The sequence below is a fragment of the Hoplias malabaricus genome, chromosome 2 (genome assembly GCF_029633855.1).
Source record: "Hoplias malabaricus isolate fHopMal1 chromosome 2, fHopMal1.hap1, whole genome shotgun sequence".
Lineage (NCBI taxonomy): Eukaryota > Metazoa > Chordata > Actinopteri > Characiformes > Erythrinidae > Hoplias > Hoplias malabaricus.
In genome coordinates this window covers 57,132,654-57,154,747 of record NC_089801.1, presented here as the reverse complement: position 1 = coordinate 57,154,747, position 22,094 = coordinate 57,132,654, and the positions used below count along the sequence as shown (strand labels likewise).

Below are 22,094 nucleotides of genomic sequence, written 5' to 3'. Positions count from 1 at the left end.
GTGAGAGAGAGAAAAGGGCGAATCCTAGAGATATTTTTAAGATGGTAGAAGGCTGTCCTACATGTTGTTAATATGTGAGTCAAACGATAATGTAGAGTCAAACATTACTCCGAGATTTCTCACTAGTGATGTGGTAGAGACAACAAAACCAGGGATACAAACAGTAGTGTCACTAAGCCTCCTGACTGTTGCAGGAGAAGCAATTATGATGGCTTCAGATTTTTTATTATTTAAGCTCAGGAAGTTCTCGATCATCCAAGCCCTCACATCAGTTAAGCATTCCAGCAAGGCACTAGGTGGCAAGCTATGGGAAGGTTTTGTACAAATATATATCTGGACATCATCAGCAAAACAGTGAAACTGCAGCCCATGATGTCTAATGATGTCACCAAGAGGAAGGATGTACAAAATAAAAAGCAGGGGCCCAAGAACAGAGCCCTGGGGGACACCATGTGACAAGGAGCATGTGTCAGATCGAAAACTTCCCATTGAAACAAACTGCTGCCTACCAGAAAGATACGATTTAAACCAGGCTAATGCAGTACCAGTTATGCCAACCATGTTTTTGAGCCGAGTTAGTAAAAGGCTATGACACACTGTATCAAAGGCTGCAGTAAGGTTCAACAGTACAAGAAGACTCAGCAGTCCTTGGTCAGCTGACATCAGCAAGTCATTGACAACCCTAACAAGAGCAGTTTCAGTGCTGTGATTCCTCCTAAAACCTGATTGGAAGACCTCAAACAGATCACATGTTTGAATATGTTCTGTTAACTGAGCAGCTACTGTTCGCTCCAACAGTTTAGCAAGGAAAGGGAGATTAGAGATGGGCCTATAATTTGCGAGGTTCTCAGGATCTAAGCCAGGCTTCTTGAGAACTGGAGTAATAGCTGCCAGTTTCAAAGAAGCTGGGACCATTCCTGAACTAAGTGAAGCATTGATAATTTTGGTAATGAGAGGACAGATAAATGGAGAACAGGCTTTCACCTGCTGTGTAGGAAAAGGGTCTAATTGACATGATGTTGCCTTTGAGAAATTAATAATATGTGAAACAAGCTGTTGGTTTACAGTATTGAAGGTGGAAAAATAGCTGCTGCTGAACTGAGGAGATAGTTGTGGAATGTTTAGCCTGGTTGCAGTGGGCTGGAACTGAGAGTAAATTGTAAGTATTTTATGATTGAAGAAGTCCATGAACCGAGAGCAGAGTTCAGCTGAAGGAACCATAGGGAAACTTTTCACAGGGCTCAATAGCTTATTAACAGTAGAAAAGAGAGCTCTAGGGTTACTGTGGGCACCAAGAATAACATCAGAATAATAGAGTGTTTTAGCTTCCTGTAGTTTTTCCTTATAAAACAAGACATGATCACTGTAAGCAAGGGCATGCACAGTCAGGCCAGTTCTGTTTGAGAGTCGTTCAAGCTGGCGACCAACAGCTTTCAGCTTGCGCAGCTCAGCAGTATACCAGGGAGCAGGCTGAGAAAATGTAACCAAGCGTGTTCTTAGAGGTGCCAGGTGGTTTAAAATATGTGACAATGTTTCGTCATAGTGGGTCACTAGCAAATCAGGATCTAAGCAATAAGGTACCGGGCTCTGCCTGAGCATCTCCATAACAGCAGGAGGACTGATATTTTTGACGCTCCGGAATGAACAAAGTCAAACTCCAGAGATACAGATGCTGAAATCACCTGGCTCCTTACCAATAAGCTTCTCAGAGTTCTCATATTGTTATTGCCACAATCACATGATCAGTGATTAGTTTACATCAACCTTAAGGCTTCATTGCTGAACAGTTAAGTCAACAAGTTGTCAGGATGATCACATCTAACCTGTTAGCACACCTTATAAATGTACAGTTAGAAACTATAGATTTTGTACAATTAGTCATCCTTTCACCAATCATAATTGATCAGTTTCAAAACAAGGGCCAACTGGCTGGTTGAATGTTTGACCATTCAACACCCTGCAGTGACATATAGGTTTTTAGATACTCCTAGGCCAGCTCAGCACACACTTCCATGCCACCCCTAAGTGTCAATGCTGTGATCAATTTTCCATCAACCCAATAATATCAGGTCAACAGTGAGCAGTTCTTTTTCTAGTGACCAATGGAGGAGGGATAGGGCTGATAAACTGTGCAACAACAGATAAGTAGTCAGTAATTGTAAACATACAAAATGTACATGTATGGTAGATTACATGGTAAAAATGACCAGTCAGTGTAAAATCAGGAGGGGTGTACCTAACCAGCTTGTAAGTCACTAACTGTACTTGTCTAAGAATTTAAAAAATCTGATATATAAGAATAAAAATAATACTCACATGAAAGTATTGGCCCAGTTCTGTCACTAAAAAGTTCAGTTCTTGGTCTGACAACAAATTGATACAATGTAATAAACCTGTAAATATCAAATCACAATACGGTTTATGTGAATAAAAGCATTGTGTCATTGAGTAATATATGTCAATAAGAAAATTAACTCACAAGTGGGTGCGCTTGAAATCTGCAATTTCTTGTGTACTGGAAGGTCTGCATCATCATCTATTTTGGATAAAAAAGAATTTCTTGGGCAAATTTAAATGTTCCATGTAACAAAATTTGGATATTGCAGATATTGCATATTATAAAATACAAGAACATGAAAAGCAATTTATTGATTTTAAGCACAGAACAGCATTTAAGTGTCTGCAAGTATTTACCACTATCCAACTCTTTTCTATAACGTGCAGGCGTTCTTATTGGTCTGCATTGCATGTCCTCTTCATCACTTTCTAAGTTTGAGGTCATAGTCGCCTGATTTGCCTTTGCCCTGGCTTCTTCATAGTTGTCTGAAAAGTTCATAATAATCAGGCCATCTAGTTAAAGAAAGCTTGAACAATATTTTAATGACAACAGTGTTGACATGAGAAAGCTCATATAACTTTACCATACCTGCATATCCCAGAATAGATGCAACATGCTTTGACCCCTGGCAGTGTCAGGTGTCTCCCTCTGGTTCACTTTCTTTGTAAAGTTTTTACGAGGCCAGTAGCAATACACAGACTGCACAAAGAGAACACATAAGAGAGACAAACATTCAGACAAATATTTTGTTATTTAATATATTTCCAGTACATATATTTTTCCAAGTCTACACATGTAATATCTTGTGACTTAGTACTTTTAACAAAAAAGTATGCATTCATAAGCATACTCTATTAATATAAAAAAAATCACATGTACATACACTTAGGTTTCAAACAAAACAAATCAGGTTCTACATATTAATGCTAAAGGAACTTTCTAAAGTCTGTGGCATTACATGTCAGTGAAGGGAGAAATGCATCTGGAGAAGTTAGAGAATGTTAGATCTCATCAGAAAAGTACAAGACAAAATAAACCCCTTGAAATGTTATGGAGAATTTTGAAATTCCATCTAGCAGATCCACCAGAGAGAGACTTGGAATCTTAGGAAATTCAAGATGGAATAGGTCAAAATTTATCGTAAAGTTGCAAAAATCTAATTACTTCTCCCTGTTGACTTCTCAAAGCTGTAACTGTTTTGTAATAATGTATTATTATTTTGTGATGACTTAATATTTTTCCCCTATCAATTTTATGTTTCAATCATACCTATATGATATGCTTAAGAGTATATTCTCTTTGTTCTTATTTCTAAGTACAAAGTCAAAAGTCACCATGTGTAAATTTTAAAATATGCACTGGAAACATACTAGATGACAAAAACAAACATGTCTTAATTAATATACAATAGCAGTCAAAAGACTGGACACATCTTCCCATTTGTCATTGGTGGAATAGGGCTATTCACTGTATAGAACTGTGTACTAGCCCCTAAGTCTGCACAACCCCAGTTATGGTCTCAAACACATTAAGAAAGCGAGCCGTTCTACAGATTAACTCTCAACGAGGCCACAGCTGTTCACAGAAAACCGCTCCAGGTGACGACCTCATGAAGCTGACTGAGAGCCAAAGTATAAAACATAATCTGGTTTAACACTTTTTGTTTACTAAATAATTCCATATTTGTTCCTTCATAGTTTTATTGTCTTCCATATTAACTTATTTTGTAGAAAAAAAGAAAGAAAACCATTCAATGAGATGTGTCCAAACTTTTGATTGGTACTGTATATTCACAAGATGAGAAAAATGCCCAAAACAAAGGAAACCCTCCCTGAGTGGGCATGTCCAAACATTTTACTGGTACTGTACATATATACATACAATTATACATTACTAAAACCCTCTAACATCTTAGTTACACCTACTGATGACTGCTGACAGACATTTCAAAGTATAAAAGATATCAAATAATATTATTGAAATACCTCCATTGTTATCTCTATCCATGTGGATGGAACAACGTCTACAGTGTTGTCCTGAATGAATTTAATTATTGTGTAGCAGTGAGAAATCTGGAAAAAAATGCAGTAATTAAGGCTTGCCTTAACAGCACAGCAGAGGCACCTAATACACATTGGCATTTCTGAAAGAGTGCCAGAATACTCTCTACAATTACTCTTACCTATAATACTGTAACATGTTCATAATGTTCAGTATGTTTATTTTGGAGTATCAATTCTCTAGTATTTATTGGCTGGGTTGTTCTGAGAAGGACTTTCATTATAAAGGCAGGGATGGCTCGTGGTGTGTTCCATTAGTTTATGAAGTGCTGAGTAAATCTGAAGCTGATGATTGAAAAAGTAAGAGGTAGAGAAGCTTAGAGCAAATTGTTAGACAAAATTCTCTTTATGTACTGCGTGGCTGTGGCAAACTACTATCTTACCTGGTTGTTGTGTAGAAAATTACATGTCCTTGGATGTATATACAAAAATGATTGAACTATATACAAGTGTCAGTGAGAGGTGTTGCAGGTATTGGTGAGACAAAAAAAGGTGAGGGGTAGGGACAAGAGTAAGTGAGTGAGCTTAGCATGAGTGGAGCACTGTGAGGACAACCCGGGCACCACCCTCTCCCCCAATTAATAATGCCTGTTTAACTAAATGCCTCTCTGGCAGCTTTTTCATGACAGTGTCTTTCACTGTGGCCTTGCGAACACCAATCAACCTAGAGTCACAAGGCCATGTGAAATAGGGCTCAAGTTTGTCATAAACACGACAAAGCAGCATTTTTTCAACATCTCCTGATGCATCTACAACAGACACAACCTCACAAAACAGCATGTCACTCAGGGAAAAAGCATTGTTGGGTTTTCTGGTTTGTACACAAGCTATAGGACTTTTTTGCAGATCCTCTCTGTGTTTATCAATCTCATTAAGTCTTTTCACAATTTGTGAGAGCAGGTTCCTACCTGACCTAATCAATCTTTTCAGCTGGTGCAGGTAATTTTCAAAGGGAAAAGCACTGCACTCATCAAGTCCACCATATACATATGCATCAGAGGCCAGATGGACCATAGAGTGCACATTGTACACAAGAAACTCATCTCCATACAACTTCCTACCCTCCTCAACAAAGACCAAAAAATCCTGTGCATAATTATTGTACTTCTTTGCCAACCTTGGACATACGGCAATTAATAAAGCCACACTAAACAGCATAAAATGCTCATACAAAGCATCAGACAGAATGCCTTTGAGTACAATTTTTCCTGTGTAAAGGGCAAACTGTCTCAATTCAGTGGCTTTTTACCAGTCAATCTCGACCAGACCACGCAGCTTTCTTGTGAAAACATCTGGTATGAAAGGTCTTAAATCAAGTCGGGAACTGATGTTCCCTATTTGGCCAGATGATAATCTGATCCTGAGTTTTCCTTGCAACCACAAAACAATCATTTTACGCATTACCCCAAGACAACACTGGTGCATATAATCTGCAAGGAACCGCTGAACCATGTCCATTTGGAGCATACAAAAAGGTGATACAACTGAAGGCACATGGTGCTCTTCCTGAAACTGCTTATGGAAAGATGCATCTGTTCTCAAAGTTAAATTAGTCGTTTCTGGATAAATAATTCGACCGCCATCCCATAAACCTGGCTGTGTACATTTATCACAGCCATAGTAACCTGAATAAGGCTTTGTGCACCTAATGAATGCTTTTGCTGGAGCATCACATGTTACACAGCGCAATATAACTCTTATGAGCCCCCTGTCAGTCTCTAATCCACTCTGGAGTACTTCAGCAAGGGTATGAAGAACATCTGTAAGAAAATCAAGATTGTTTGGCTTTGACGAACCAAGGCAAAGAGCAAGAGGGAAAACAACAGGCGGAGATAAGTTAAATTTGCACAAAACAGGCCACAGAGTCTGGTTACTGCTTTTGAACAGTGGTAAGCCATCAATGTTCAAGGAAATGCCCAGGCAGTCTATCTATGTAATGGCACTTCTGGGATGCATATTTAGGGATTTGGACATCTGCTCCTTAATGTCAAAATAGACATAATTCATTCCAGATTTCTTTTCAAAGCTAACAGTCTCACAAGTGCCAAGTAATGTTCATGCTGTCCTAGGGAGTTCTGGGTTATGTTCCCGAAGAATCTTAAGAAGACTGTCAACTGCATTATGTTTGATTTGAAATTCAGTGGTCCATTGGGCAAGCCTGTCTCTTAAGAAGGATGGACTATCTACCTCTGAACATTCCAAATGATAATCTTTATCAGAAAGCCCCCTGCACTTCGCTATTACAAATTTCAGTATACATTTCCTCAACGCACTGCTCTATGCTAAAACTCTCTGCACTCTTAGTGTTTGCATCCATGCTAACCACCTCTGACACCACATTTTTTTGTTGAGCTCTTTTCGCTCTCTTCCAGAGCGTGTTGTATTTTTGCTGTGCTGACATGCTGACACTCTAAATCTGCACCCACACAAAAAAGTAGCCTCGAATCCAACATACCAAATCACTTTCCATGTGGTGAAATAGCTTCGTCTCACTGAAAAAAAGAAAAAAGAGAAATTAAGAGATGAAATATACCAGTGTTTGCATATATAGTAGCATTAACTAAAATTCTAATTTTTGTATATTTTTTACTTAATCTGTTTTATTGGTTCAATGTGTTTAATAACAATCATATATCAAATGATAAAAATCATATTATACTTAATAATCTTAACTTTGTTAATGTTTTTTATTTATTGATGTACCAGCTGCTCTATAAATTGTTTATTACTATCAGTATTATTAGTATTATTACATTCTGCCTTTTAACCTTTAAGTGGCATAACAGCGTTAAGAAATGAAAAAACACTAGGATTCAAACTTTGACTTTCTTTCATCAAGACCTCACATTCCCCAGAATGTGTGTGTGCTAGCAGCCACGCACGCCTCTGGGGTGGAATGTTTAATGACTAAAACCCCCTTCTTCAGGACCCTGACAGGCTCAGAAGAGGATCCAAATATGGACAATAAATGGTACCCCCAAGTTTATGACTCCATTAAGCCTAAAAGATCAATCAGAGCCTGGGAGACCTGGATTATGGAACCCCAGAACCCCAAGCGTTTTTATCAACCTCCGTGTCTGACTGTCGAATGCTTATCTTATCGCAAGATTGGCAGATGGCCCCGGGACTGGCGGGTGAGTCAAGTCGAGTTCAAACCAGACCAATAGTGCCCCCAAGTGGACATTTGCGAAATCATATGCCACCCTAATAATTTTTCCCTCTCTCAAAAGAGAATTATCTTGGACATTTGGACGTATGTTTCTGCTGAATCTAAGCATGTATTATGCAATATGTTATTAATGTTATCCTTTGTTATTCTCAGGTGACTGTCTACTAACTAATCGAGTGACATGAATTAATGTTCTAAGAAAGACTCCTGTCTCAATTTAGAAGAATGTTAATTAATCTCTAACATCTAGAGTAGTTGATAATATACTTGATATATATAAAGTGATAATATACTCCAGTATACCCATTATGTTATATTCAAGTATGTACGAAGTATTAATTCTAGGATGTTCTATTTTTGCCAAACCATAAGTTATTTTTATTTCTCTGGAACTTGAGACGGTCACGTGGACTCCCCTAACCCAGGAACCAATCAGAGGACGGAGATCTCCCAAGTGGGCGTGACTGCGCCACCTATGAAAAAGAGTCGCTCTGCTTTTGGACACTCTCTCTCAGTTTTTTTTCTGATGCTCTCTTTCTGCTTTTCGTTTCACTCTGCTATTTCTTCTACGCTGAAGGAGCCGACTTTCCCAAAAGACTCTTAAAAGGCCTGATCTTCATGTGAACTAACAGGGGACGCCTTGTGTCAGTTAGCATTGCTATACAGAAGTTAAAAGAGTAAAAAGGTCGATTAGCTCTGTCAGTAATCTTCAACTTATTTCTTATTTTGTGTTCGTCGCTGTTGTAGCCCAATAAAAGTTTAATTATATGACTGATCAAAGCAGGTGAAACATATTTTGGCCAGAATAAGAGCCACTGCTGAAATTAGATGGAAATTTGAAATTAGTATTAGTTATTTACTTCGGAGGACATCGCTTCTGTGAATTAAGGAAACAGAGGGCTTTTATTCTGACGCCTCTTCCTTCTGGAGGAGAATCCCAATCAGGAGAGTGAGCCAGAGGAAATTCTTCAACTGACGTCACAACGCTCTGAGGGCGCCTGAAGCGGCCTGCCTCGTAAGTGAGACTCCTACGCTGACCCAGCCTCAATGCTCCCAGTAACAGAACTGCAGGAGCCAGGCTGGCCTCTCTACAATCACCTCAACGTACTGCTGTACCCATCGATTGGTTGAGTTGCGACAAAAGTAAGCAAGCAAGTAAATTCCTCATTTTTAGAAGCTGATGTCTACTGAAGTTTCTTGATAAATGTACATACTAATTAAATCATTAACAACACCTATTATTCACAAGTCATATAGCCTAGCCAATCATTAAATCCGAACTGGTTTCACCTGCGTTGATTCTGTGATATTTTGATGAGTATGCTATATTTATCAACTTATTATCATTCCTCTTAATAAAGTATTTCCATTATTTGTAATAATACAGTGTGTGGAGTCTATTCCTAAGAGTCTGAAAATCCTGAGAACTCACCCCTAGCGTTGACAGTATTTCATTCATTCATTCATTATCTGTAACTGCTTATCCAGTTCAGGGTCGCGGTGGGTCCAGAGCCTACCTGGAATCATTGGGCACAAGGCAGGAATACACCCTGGAGGGAGCGCCAGTCCTTCACAGGGCAACACAGACACACACATTCACTCACACACTCACACCTACGGACACTTTTGAGTCGCCAATCCACCTACCAACGTGTGTTTTTGGACTGTGGGAGGAAACCAGAGCACCCAAAGTAAACCCATGCAGACACAGGGAGAACACACCAACTCCTCACAGACAGTCACCCGGAGCGGGAATCAAACCTACAACCTCCAGGCCCCTGGAGCTGTGTGACTGTGACACTACCTGCTGCACCACCGTGCCGCCCAACAGTATTTCAATCTCTGATAAATTATTAATATTGTTGTCATCTAAATTCAGTGATAATAATAATAATAATTATAAGTGATAATCATCATTAAACATAACTAATTCAGATACTGTTACTACGCTACAAGGTACTTAATTAAGAGAACTAGAATGTTCACTCTTCTCTGTTAAGTTGTCCTACTTAAAACAAATAAAAACACAAAACAAGTTAAAACACAAAGTTAAGTGGTTTTGCTTTGTGTAAAAAAGTGTTCTTAGCCTGCAGTGTGAAGACAGCTGAGCAAAATACATGCTCAATGTCAAAAGCCTTCCTATTCCCTATGTGTTGTCCACTGTGTGAAAATCTTTACATTTATATAAATGTTTATATTCAAGCATAGCTGCACATACCTGGCTAAAACTTCTGACAGCTACATTTATTTAGCTTACTGGCAGTTTACTGGCAATCAACTTACCTTGAGTTAGCTAGATAACAGGTTTACGATTTAATGGTAATATAACCTCTTTAAAAAATCCAGGCTTTTTTTTTTCATTTTCCGCCTGAAATTACACACCCAAATCTGGAAGCTTCCTACTCAGGCAGTGAATAAACTAGTGGCAGTATCATGATTGAATTTTACAGAAAACCATTAAAATTTGTAAGAATAATCCATCCATCCATCCATTATCTGTAACTGCTTATCCAATTTAGGCTCGCGGGGAGTCCAGAGCCTACCTGGAATCATCGGGCGCAAGGCGGGAATACACCCTTGAGGGGACGCCAGTCCTTCACAGGGCATGTAAGAATAATCATATATGAATATTGAAATGTATGTTAAGTAATCAAAATCTGAATAAACAAACATCCAAAAAGTAGGCTTTTCTTTGAAGTTGATACATCCTAATGATTTGAAGTTATTCACTGGAGTAGACAGTGAGCAGGTGGCCTCTTCAAGTGTCCCTTTGGACCCCAAGCTCACCACTTTGCTGCAGAAATACAGCATATTTATCTTGTCTGCACTTAAACCAATATCTTACAATGTAGAAACTAGTCTCATGCACCTCTCCTAGTGGCCTTTTAGCCTTACCAAACAGGAAACAACCATTAGTTATGGTGTACTTTTTCCAATGTATCTAGTTTATTTCTGGTGTTTACACGTGTTTATAAACCAGTATTGTCCCTTTAAATGCCAGAGGCGTTGGGAGTCGTCATCAGTGGGGGAAATGCATCTAGTAAAAGAAATCTAAGCTTTGAAAACATTTATTGTTTTGACCATTGTTGTTGAGCTTGAGGCTTCCAAATAAAACCGTTTGAGTCGTCTCTCACAGTGTCTGGATCTGTTAGTTGCTGAAAACATATGCGTTCTGCTGAAATATGGGTCTGTGTTGGTCCCTCCCTCCTTGTGTGCGCATTGCCATAACTCTGCCTGACTGGTCTACAGACTTGATTGACGTGTCGTTGGAAAGCTGAGAGCTACATGATGGTATATTTTATCTATATCTATATCTTTTATCTAGAGCTCGTGGGGGATATTTTATCTATTTTTTTAAATTATAATTATTTATTGTACTTTTATTGCCTGTACTCTTTACACAAACATGAGGATTACTAATGAACGGTTTGAGGGAAATATGGTCTCGTTTTGAAGGCGACAAACTAAGGTAAGCGCTGGTATACTTTTGTGTTAGTCACTTCTGAGTTCTTCAGGCTTCGAGATGCAACGGTTTTGGGGTTTATTTGAGAATGAGACAGCTGACGTTTGGAATAATGATTTCTTTCAGATTTTACCTTTTAGACATCGCATTAGAATATAATCCTCATAATCATGCGAGTCTGCCCATTTGACGGATGTATGTACACATTAATGCAAATGTGGCTCCATGAAAATGTTGAATATCTATACTGTAGCTAGTTAGCTAGTAATAGCGAATAGCTAACTATATTTGTTCATTACAACTGTCCTGGCAAGGTAGCTATCCCTCGAACAAACATACTTATTTATCGAATGGAATTACATATTAGCAAAATCAATGAAAATCAGAGACTTGACGGTTAAATTTGGTACACTGACCGTCGATTTTGGATCTGTAGCTAATACATGAGATATACCTGCGGATATAACTAGTGCGTTTTTTCTTTTTTTATTTATTTATATTTTTAAAATATTTTTAATTATATTTTATTTTTTTGCTATGTGTCTTGTTAGCTAAATGGCAGTGCCACATATAAAATAATTTTTTACCTCATGACTAATACAGAGTTAGCTAGCGAGATAGCTAATGTAAGCTAATGGTAAATAGCCATTAACTAATGTTAGTTAAACACAGCTCCAGGGGCAGGGAGGTTGTGGGTTTGATTCCCGCTCCGGGTGACTGTCTGTGAGGAGTTGGTGTGTTCTGGTGTGGATTGGCGACTCAAAAAAAGTGTCCGTAGGTGTGTGTGTGTGTGTGAGTGAATGTGTGTGTGTGTCTGTGTTGCCCTGTGAAGGACTGGCGCCCCCTCCAGGGTGTATTCCCGTCTTGCGCCCAATGACTCCAGGTAGGCTCTGGACCCACCGCAACCCTGAATTGGATAAGCGGTTACAGATAATGAATGAATGAATGAATAATGTTAGTTAACTAATTTATAACCTCTTAACTAATTTATAACTAATGTTAACTAATTTATAACCTCAAAAAATCTCATAAGATAGGTAATAACCTCAAAAACATTATTTTATTCCTCACTTCTTACCTTGCAATTAGCGGGTCCTCTCTAGAATGAACCGTACGAACTGTATCCATCCAGATAAAACTGTTTCCTCTAACTGCCAAATCTCTGTAACCTTGGTAACAATATGCAAAATGGGCTGCACGGTGGAAAATGTGTTATTTCTCCTAACAGCACTTTTTATTACATTTCAGTTAGGAAAATTTAGGATAAAGTAAAACATAAAAAGTAATAGATTATCTTAAATATATTATTGAATTAAATATAAGACCAAAAATGTAGCTATTTAGTTGAACACAATCACTGGATCCACATTTTCAATGTCTAACTTATCTCAAACATTGATGTAAAACAGGTGACTCTTTCCAAATATGTCTGAAGAATACCATATTGCACCATATACCATTTATATAAAAATGTTTATAGAATGTTCATGTAATGTTCACATGGGACGTTTCAGATTAACGCTGGGAGAACTTTTATCAAGGTCTAATAACATTTATGAAACGTTTCATTGATGTTATTGTAAGAACGTTTGGTCCTAACATTAAGAGAACCTTTAAATAACATTAGCCAAAGTGTTGGGAACATTCCCTGTTAGGTGGGCCTAAGCTGACTGTTCAAAGAGCTCTGTGTCCAAGCACATTAATAGAGAGGTGAATGAAAGGAAAAGATGTGGTAGAAAAAAGTGTACAAGCAATAGGAATAACCGCACCCTGGAGAGGACTGTGAAAGAAAACCCATTTAAAAATGTGGGGTAGATTCACAAAACTGGACTGCAGCTGGAGTCAGTGCTTCAAGGACCACCACGCACAGACGTATGCAAGACATGGGTTTCAGCTGTCACATTCCTTGTGTCAAGCCACTTTTGAACAAGAGACAGCAAATTTGATGAAATTTAATTTTGAAAGAGGCACAGAATCCACGTTGTTTGAGGTCCAGTGTAAAGTTTCCACAGTCAGTGATGGTTTGGGGTGCCATGTTATGTCACACTGCTAGTGTTGGTCTACTGTGTTTTCTGAGGTCCAAGATCAACATAGCTGTCTACCAGGAAATATTAGAGCACTTCATGCTTCCTGCTGTTGACCAACTTTATGGAGATACAGATGTCATTTTTCAACAGGACTTGGCACCTGCACACAGTGCCAAAGCTACCAGTACCTGGTTTAAGGACCATGGTATTCCTGTTCTTAATTGGCCAGCAAACTCGCCTGACCAATTAAGCAAATCTTGGGGGTATTGTTAAGAGGCAGAAGCAATATGCCAGAACCAACAATGAAGAAGAGCTGAAGGCCGCTATCAGAGCAACCTGGGCTATCATAACAACTGAGCAGTGCCACAGACTGATCGACTCCATGCCACACCGCATTTTTGCAAAAAGGAGCCCCAGCTAATTATTGAATGCTGTACTTTTCATGTTCAAATTTTTCAGTTGGCCAGCATTTATAAAAATCATTTTTTGTATTGGTCTCAAGTAATATTCTAATTTTCTGAGATATTGAATTTGGGGTTTTAATTAGTTGTCAGTTATAATCATCAAATTAAAAGAAATAAACACTTGGAATATATCAGTCTGTGTGTAATGGATGAGTGTAATATACAAGTTTCACTTTTTGAATGGAATTACTGAAATCAATTTTTTCATGATATTCTAATTTTATGACCAGCACCTGTATAAAAAAAACTTCAAAATGACTTATTTTCAAAGCAATTCCAAGATTATTCAGCAAGATAATGCCAGGCCTCAATTTGCATATGTACCTTTTATACACACAGAGTGAGTAAGCTTAATTTCATTATGGTCCTGAAAAGTGTATGGTCCAGAAATGATGAAGGTTGTGGTCAAGTTTGTCAGAGCTACTTGAGTTGCCCTGTGGTAAAGCTGATGATGATGATGATGAGAACTGCAGTGATTAGGCTCCTCAGTTCCGAAACTTTTAAAGTGTCATTTAAAGACAACAGATTGCAGCAGGAAACTTGCCTTTGTCCAAAATATTTATACTGTGTGTTGCAGGTGGCAGGTTCTAAAATGTGCTTATATCTACCAAACACAAAGCAACTGCATTAATTAAAGGAGCACTCAGTCTTTCCTTGGATGCATATGCATCCTGACACCTAGTGGCCTGCATTTGTCAGAAATTCTACTAAAGCCAGCACTTTTGCAGTGGACTCGCTCCATGGAACATGAACTGGTTCAATTCTGCTTATAAGTCTCACTTTTGAGAACCGATGTTAATCAGTTCAGTAATAGATTTTGGAGCTAAAACTTCACTTATGTTTAGGGACAGTAAGTAACAAGAGGCCCATTTCCCAAACTCACTGCTATAATAATAAACAGAATAAATATTGTGGGTTATCACACTACAAAACAGAAATCATCTCCACTGAAGTAACTCCCAATCAGGTCAATTCAGTTCATTTTTATTATTTTATTAGCATTGTATCAATATCATGCCCCTGTTAAAAAAAATGTTTTTATTTCTTTGTTTTTACTTCTGTGAAGTGATTTGAACAGATTCTCTGTAGCTGCATTGTGATAACATCAGTTGTAAAAGTGCTATACAAATACATTTAATTGGATTTGTCAAGAGAAATGTAAGATATTTTCTCTATATACTGAGATTATACTGAGATTGTTAACTCGATCCAGTTTGAAATAATGAATATTTTTAATGTTAATGATATGTCTAATTACATTGAGCGGATTGGAACAGAATCTGCAGTTAAGATTGTTTTGGGAGAATGGAACAGTGTTTTAAACTCTTTCATGTGCATTATGAGCTGTAAAAATGTCACAAACAATTTTAGTATATTTTAAACTTTATACTTATTTAATTATCAAAATCAAAACAGATACACTCAGTCATCTGAGTGGAAAAAAATGGATGTTAAGAAACATATACAGCCAATTAAAATTACTGATTATACAAATTATATTCTCTCTCTCTCTCTCTCATTTCAATTTCAGTAGTAGCATGAATATATTATGCAAAATTTTGCTGATTGTCTGGAAAAGGAATATAGTTTGGCTGCAGATTTCAGGGCAGTAACTTCACAGATAGAACTACACCTGAAGTTCGTCCACTGAAACCTGGCGGATCTTCATCACTATGCTCTTCAGAGCAATTTGGCTTCCTTTCCAGGTCTGCCAGTACATCCCTGTGCTTGAGTACACTGGGACCCCAAACTTGTAGAGGCCAGTAGGATTGCAAGACTGCCAATACCAGTAATACCACCAGGAGCATGTGTACCAGAATCCTCCGTAAAATGTGTCTCCACAGGTATAATTATCAAAAGTTGTAAAACCCAGCCCGTTCAAGTTAGACATGGCATCACCTGGAAAACACAATCACGTGTGTCTCTGTGAATATATAATCATCCTGAGTTAATGGTAAAATGGCTAAATAAATATGGGTCTAGAATACATGCAAATTATTGCATTCAGTTTTTTTTTACATTCATGCACATTTTATAGTTTTCTTTTTTATTTACTTTTTAAAATGGAGTTTGTAAAATAAAATGTAGCACAGGATGAGAGTTTCTCCACTTTTCTGCTTGTCACATGCTATTGGTCTGAAGTTTTCTCTCCACATCCAGGGGTCCACCAGCCTGCTCCATTACGCTACATTTCTCATCTTACACTAATTGATTATTTACTATTATAAAAATAAAAGAAGCAAATATTCATGAACCTTATTATGTGCATTTTAAAATCGAAGTTTTCTGTTTAAATATAGTCTTTTACAATCTCAACTCTAACTTGTGCAACCCAAGTAATTTCTAGCCTCACAATTAAAATAACTCTGATCTAAACCTCGTCATTCATGTTTCTCCACGTTTAAACACGGACTTAAGTCACAGTGCTTCTTCAAGATTCATAAAGATATGCACTGTAAACTATTAGAATAAAGAGTGTTGAGTGCATTCCCACCTGCTCCTCCGTTGATGTAGCTGCCGGTGTGGAGCGCGTAACGATTGGCCTCTGAATCCACAGTGAAGTAGGTGTACTTTGCATAGGCAGTACTGCTATCAAAATCCTCCAGGTCCACCCTCAGCTCGTATTTTTCAAGATTAGTTATGATGTAGAGGTTCTGCAGACCTGCAAATACAACAGGCTTCATGTTGATGCTGTCTACACTGCAATAGTCATGTCTTACTGAGCAAGAAGTGTAAGGAAGTGGACCATAGATCTTAGTGTTATCCATTACTCTAACCAGCCTCATTTACACATCTGTACAATGACTCACCCAGCCAGTATTCTCCACTCAGGTTCCCAAAGCCATTCTGGTACTCCTGCCATGTTCTGTAGAAGTTCACACTGCCGTCTATTCTCTTCAGAATCACCTGGTGGAATCAAAAAACATGTTTTTAATTAAACAGCATCTCTATGTTGACCTGCAGAGATTTTGTTCACGACAAAGAAATATATTGCCACATCCAGAAAAATCCTCTCAAATCTACCTAATACCTTTCACATTTATCCTTCTGAGATTGCTTTATGTATATTATTTAGATTTTTCCTATTAGTTCTCAATCTGTAACAGCTTCATTCTAATCATGCAGTCAGTTTTCTGTGTGGTTTCTATTTCAGAAAACATGGGATAAATAAAGACGTTCTGAGTCTGCTCAAGTTCTTACGTCTAGGACAGTGATTATAGAATTGCCGTGACCCCTCATCTGTCTAATCACAGTACTGGACACAACAGACAATGAGCATGGAGAAATAAGAGCACTAAGCAAAAACGAATGAAACAAGAATGGAGAAGAAAGAACAGAGCAAAAACGACTAAAAAACAGAGCTTCTGCTCCTCGCTCCTCACTGCTGTGTGCTCAGGGTCAGGATGAACAGCAAGAGGCTCATTATCATTTAAAGGAACAGGTGCTGAAAGCGGGCGTTCTGAACAGGGCTGTTTAGACAGGGGGAGAATGATGATGCGGGGCTCGTGGGGTTTGGACCAAAGCAGTTCACAGACATTTCATTAACTATTAATGAATATTAACTATGTAGTGGAGTATGGACCAGATAACGAGATGAAAAAATCAAATGAAGAAATAAAGAAATGAAAAGTTTTGAATTAAAACTTTTTCACTCTGACCAGGACCTTCTGTCTGCGACCGAATTAACATTCCACAAACCGCGGGGGGGCAAAGACCCTGCAGCCCCCCACACACACGCACGCACATAAGATCTAACATCAAAAGACGGATCAGGACACCTGGCCCCCGACACCCCTTCCTCCCTTCGGAAATTTAAAGATAACAAACTTTATGATGCTCTTAAGGAAAAGGACATCAAACAGAGAGGGGAGTTATACTGCCTCCTCTTTACAACAGGGGCGCCTAAGGGTCTCGTCATTATCGCTTGCAGGGACCAACAAATGGTTAACAGGAGTGACCTCAGTTTGAACTCCCGTTGACTCATCCACACCGAACCACCGGCATGGACCAACAGCGACCCCAGGTGGACGTTTGCGAAATCACGTCTCGCCTAAGGCCGTCTAAATACATGATGGACTTAATGAAATTTTAATACGTATGTCTATGCAATATGTATAAATGTCACTCTCTGTGTCCTCAGATCATCATTCTAATGAAATGATGTGTATTTCTGTTTCTACCATGAAAGGAAGTTTCTGTCTCTGATTAGAAAAACGAATTAATACCTTCTAAAAACAATGTTGTAAATGGAACGTAAACACAACGTACCCAAGATGAAATCTTATGTAAATGTTTGATATTAATAATCCAGGACGCTCATTGTTGTATATTACTAACATGTATAAGAAATTTCGATACGTGAAATTTCTACTCCTTCTGTGTGAATCTCTGATTCAAACCTTCCCCCTCTTCTCTCTTTTGGGAGAGTCACGTGAGCCTTGGACTCAACCCAATCGAAGAAAGGACACCTCCCAATAGGGCGTGACCACGCTGGCTTTGAAAAGAAGTTCAGCTCGGCACATCAGAGTGCAGCTCAGCAGTTCGCTCGCCCGTGCAGTGCAGCTCAAGAAGATCGGAAGCTCAACTCAGCTCAACTCGCTCTTTCTCTCTGACTCTTAACTTCGTTTCCGCTCTGAACGCCTGCACGCGGTCTCTTTGTTTTATTTCTTCAAGCTCCAACCTCTCCAAGCGAGAAGTTTTCTCCTCTTCACGACGACGAACCAAAGACTTTTGAAGAAATTTCACCAAGCTCCCAGGAGACGTCTTGAGTTAGCTAGTGTGAGAAAGCTACTCTGAAGAAGCCACTCCACTCCGGGGAAAAACCAGCCACGCCTGCAGTTCTCCGAAAAGGGGAACTCTCGATCGACGCCGCCCCGCCTGAGGCCGAGAGTGCCTGACTCAACCGGGAGGGAATCTCCTTCACAAGCGGGCCTGTCTTTCACGACGCGGGAACGACGAGAAACAACCCCCAGAGCACGGAGGTTAAAACAGCAGGACGCGACGGCTCGTGAAACAGCAAACGAGTAAGCCAGCTAAACTCTCACATTCTCCAGAAGCTGATGCCTAATTAAGTCCCTTTATAAATTTATACGTAATCTAACCTCAATTAGCAACATTTTATTCACAAGTCACAGTGCCTAGCTTATTTTTAAAGTTGAATCGGTTTCCCCTGCGTTGATGCCGTGAGATTACAAGATTATGCTATGTTAATTAAATATCTTCTTTTCTTTTATTAATAAAACTCTCATTATTTGAAATCACAGTGTATACAGTTTGTTCATTAAAATCTCTGAACATCCTGAAGAACTCACTTAGCTTGACTATTATTCATTCTCAAACTAATTAGTAACGTTTTAATTGTTTAAGCCATTTATAGACTTTAATTGCTATCATTAGTCGAATAATCAATAATTATAAGAGTCTGAATAAGGTCAACGCTATAAAAACAATATATAAATATATATATTAAATATATATTTACATAGGTATCACGGTGTATGATCAAAAAAAAAACTTACACTACAACTACATTGACTACTAGACTGAAGAGGATTTAACTTGATGTTAGTCATATAATTACACAATTTTCAGCTGCATGTAAATGTAGTTGGTGGTTAAGGAGTGTTTAAGGTTGTTGCTCACAGTCCATATCTCTGTGTCTTCTTTGTTGTTGTCATCACAGCTTTTCTCACAGTAAACCTGGACTGGCTGGTCAGTGCCTGCTGGGTAAATGGTGTACACTCCGCTCTGGAGGGATTCATTAGTGAACACATTGCCACAGTCCACAGGAAATAATGGATCACGGACCGTTTTGGACTCTGCCAGCAGGGGGAGAACTGTTAGCATCAGCAGCTGCAGCTAAAAATAAAAGAGAGTAGATAGCCACCAGTCATTTTGAGATATACGGAATTATATACTGAGCTATACTTACTGAGTTATCTTGAATCATGTACAGTCACTGAGTTATACCAAATCTGAAAATGGGTTGTATTCAGTTGTACAGAGAAAAACTCAATCACATTGTTTTATATTAACTTATACATAGTTATACTGTGTCATACTGAGTAAAGATGAATTAAATCAGGCATCCGCAGTATGTTCTAATTCAACCAAAATCAAACCACCTTTAGAGCCACAAAATTGTCCATTTTGTTGATATAACATTTATGGATATGGATGCAGTTCCAACGTGTTCAGTGTTGTTTTGGTTTATTCAGTTTCTTCATCTAGCCTGTAGGAGTGCAAATTTATTTTAAAGCCAGATTGTTAGCTTTCAGTGTTGAGATGTCTGCAAAAATCATCTGCAAAGGTAAGCTGACCCCAAAATGGAAAGTACTCCTAATGTATTGCGTGTCATATTACAGTATCTGTTTGAAGAAGAAACTTACACCACAATGTTAAGATTTGGTTAAAAATTAAAAGATGAGGTGGTCTGAAAAATATATATTTTCCTGTGCTAAATTTGAGCCAAATCAGATGGACCAAACACAGCCCAAATTTCAGTGTTTGATTTGGGCTAAATCCAATGACATGGACATCAACACCCAAATGATTTCTAGAATTGATAAGCCAGCGATACTTTAATGTTTAGATATAGACGTATGGATCTTATTGATGTTGGAGTGTCTCCAACATCAATAAGGACCATCCTCATAAGCCTCTCCAGAGGTGAATATTTGTAAGATTTTCTGATAAAACTGTAATGAAATCAGCATAGGCAAAAATATGTTTCCTAATTAAAGGTACAGATTATGTACTATTGAGGGTACTACAAAAGTGACAGTTTTTCTGGCATTGTACATTATCATTAAAAATAACACTTACCATGTCTGCAAGGATTCTTCCTTCTGCTGGATAAAAACAGACAATCAACTTCTTAATAAACAGTATTTTCCCCAGGGGTGTCTACATTCATAGTAATCATAGCTTTAATTTATGCTCTGTCTTTATGTTTATGTTTTTGTATGGTTATACAATGATCATAAAGTATATCACTTCTACAGTTATATCTACACCTCAACCTGGATAAAGTTACACACCACACTACAAAACACTTTCCATTCCACACAGGAGGACTGGAGCACAGCCCAGTGACTCCAGATCCATCTTCATCTGAGTTTTAAAAAAGAGCATAGAGGAGGTATTCTGAACAGACTGAGATATAGTTATAAACACAAGCATGTGGGTTACTGCAATGTTGTGGACATGAAAGAATGACATCTTAAAGAATGACCTGATGTGTGAGCAATCACAGATAACTCAGAGATAATGTAAGTGTTAGATTTTTAGTGCTGATTAGAAAGCGCTATATTTTACTAAAATTGTTTTTAAATATCTTCACGCATTCATGACCTGATATAGTGGATGCCATTGATAAAGACGTAGGTGGAGTGCCGAATGTTTACAGAGACATGTATGTCATCTGCATAGAGATGAATATTTAAACTGTTCCAGAGAATTGAGACTAGTTTGCTGTCCCAAATCTGAGGTCTTCAGCACTTGACACTTTAGAGTTTATATTATGTTACATAAAAACATAAAGTGCATTTTATAAATTGTCTTTTAACAAATTAATTCACCCTTAATTTTTTCTGTGGCATTTGCTTAATTTATTTTTAATTTTATTTTATTTATTGTTACACTTATATAGCACCATTCCAGATACCCAAGGATAATCTACAAACACTGCTCAGAACACCATTCGATTCAACACTCAATCCACACACACACTGGTGAGAAGCGGCAGACAAATGCACACAGTGACTCTCGACCAGGAACAGGACCAGGAACTGTCCACCTGAAGGACTACATCAGGCACTGGGGTTTCACCCAGTATAGAGAGCCAATCCATATCTGGACACACACACATTCACTCCCACACATACACACTCATTCACTCACACCAGGACAGTTATTAGAGAAACCAATTCAAAATAATCATAGCATAATGCTAATGTTTTACAAACTCAAATTCTTTACCAGTTGGAAAAATTATAAATACAATATTATTAAAGAAATATTACATAAAGAAATGTAACAGTAGAGGTCTTCTGGATTATAATAAAAAGAAAATATGAATATGTATGTTTATATGATTGAATATAATTTTACGTTTGCATTTAAATTCCACTGCATCAATAAAACGAATGGAGAAAGATTCCTCACCTGTGTTTGGAGTAGACTAGAGATCTGCACTCGATTGGCTACTAAAATGAGCAGTGCAAATGAACGATGTCCACACTCCTTTTTATAGTTCAGTAAGTCTGGCCAAGTGCCAGGGTTTTTGAAATGGACAAAAAATAGTCAGGTGATTTCAGAGAAAACTGTGAAAAGTGGATGGACAGCATATTTCAGCCTTATACCATTAGTTATGTAAAACTGGGAAAGAGGACGTTTAAATGATAATAAGCACAAACACAAATTTATTAAAGATTTATTACATCTCATAGATCTGCTTCAGTTCAAATAAACAAACATCACTCCATAACTCTCTACTAGTTCTTCTCAAAATATATTCAAAAATATGCATTTACTTTTTATCAGTATAATTTATCATCATACATATCATATAC

General features: G+C 38.1%; 1 protein-coding gene across 2 annotated transcripts; it reads right to left on the bottom strand.

Moving 5' to 3' along the window:
• Nucleotides 1-14,946: 14,946 nt before the first annotated feature.
• On the bottom strand, nucleotides 14,947-21,791 carry LOC136686713 (microfibril-associated glycoprotein 4-like). 2 transcript variants are annotated; one of them, XM_066660642.1, is made up of 6 exons: nucleotides 21,688-21,791; nucleotides 20,347-20,372; nucleotides 19,165-19,380; nucleotides 16,332-16,428; nucleotides 16,016-16,183; nucleotides 14,947-15,420 (listed from the first exon to the last, which is right to left on the bottom strand). In XM_066660642.1, exons 2-6 carry the CDS (start codon nucleotides 20,347-20,349, stop codon nucleotides 15,149-15,151), a joined length of 756 nt encoding a protein of 251 aa, XP_066516739.1. In that variant the 5' UTR covers nucleotides 20,350-20,372; nucleotides 21,688-21,791; the 3' UTR covers nucleotides 14,947-15,148. The 2 variants fall into 2 exon arrangements, with proteins under 2 accessions (XP_066516739.1, XP_066516740.1); XM_066660643.1 differs by having other exon boundaries at nucleotides 20,347-20,369; nucleotides 21,688-21,734.
• Nucleotides 21,792-22,094: the final 303 nt, after the last annotated feature.

Excerpts from the sequence above, each read along its gene's own strand:
- LOC136686713 (XM_066660642.1), bottom strand. Across the intron at positions 16,429-19,164 it reads AAGACACAGAGATATGGACT|GTGATTCTGAAGAGAATAGA; the intron begins GTGAGCAACAAC and ends TGATTCCACCAG. Across the intron at positions 16,184-16,331 it reads GAGTGGAGAATACTGGCTGG|GTCTGCAGAACCTCTACATC; the intron begins GTGAGTCATTGT and ends TTGTATTTGCAG.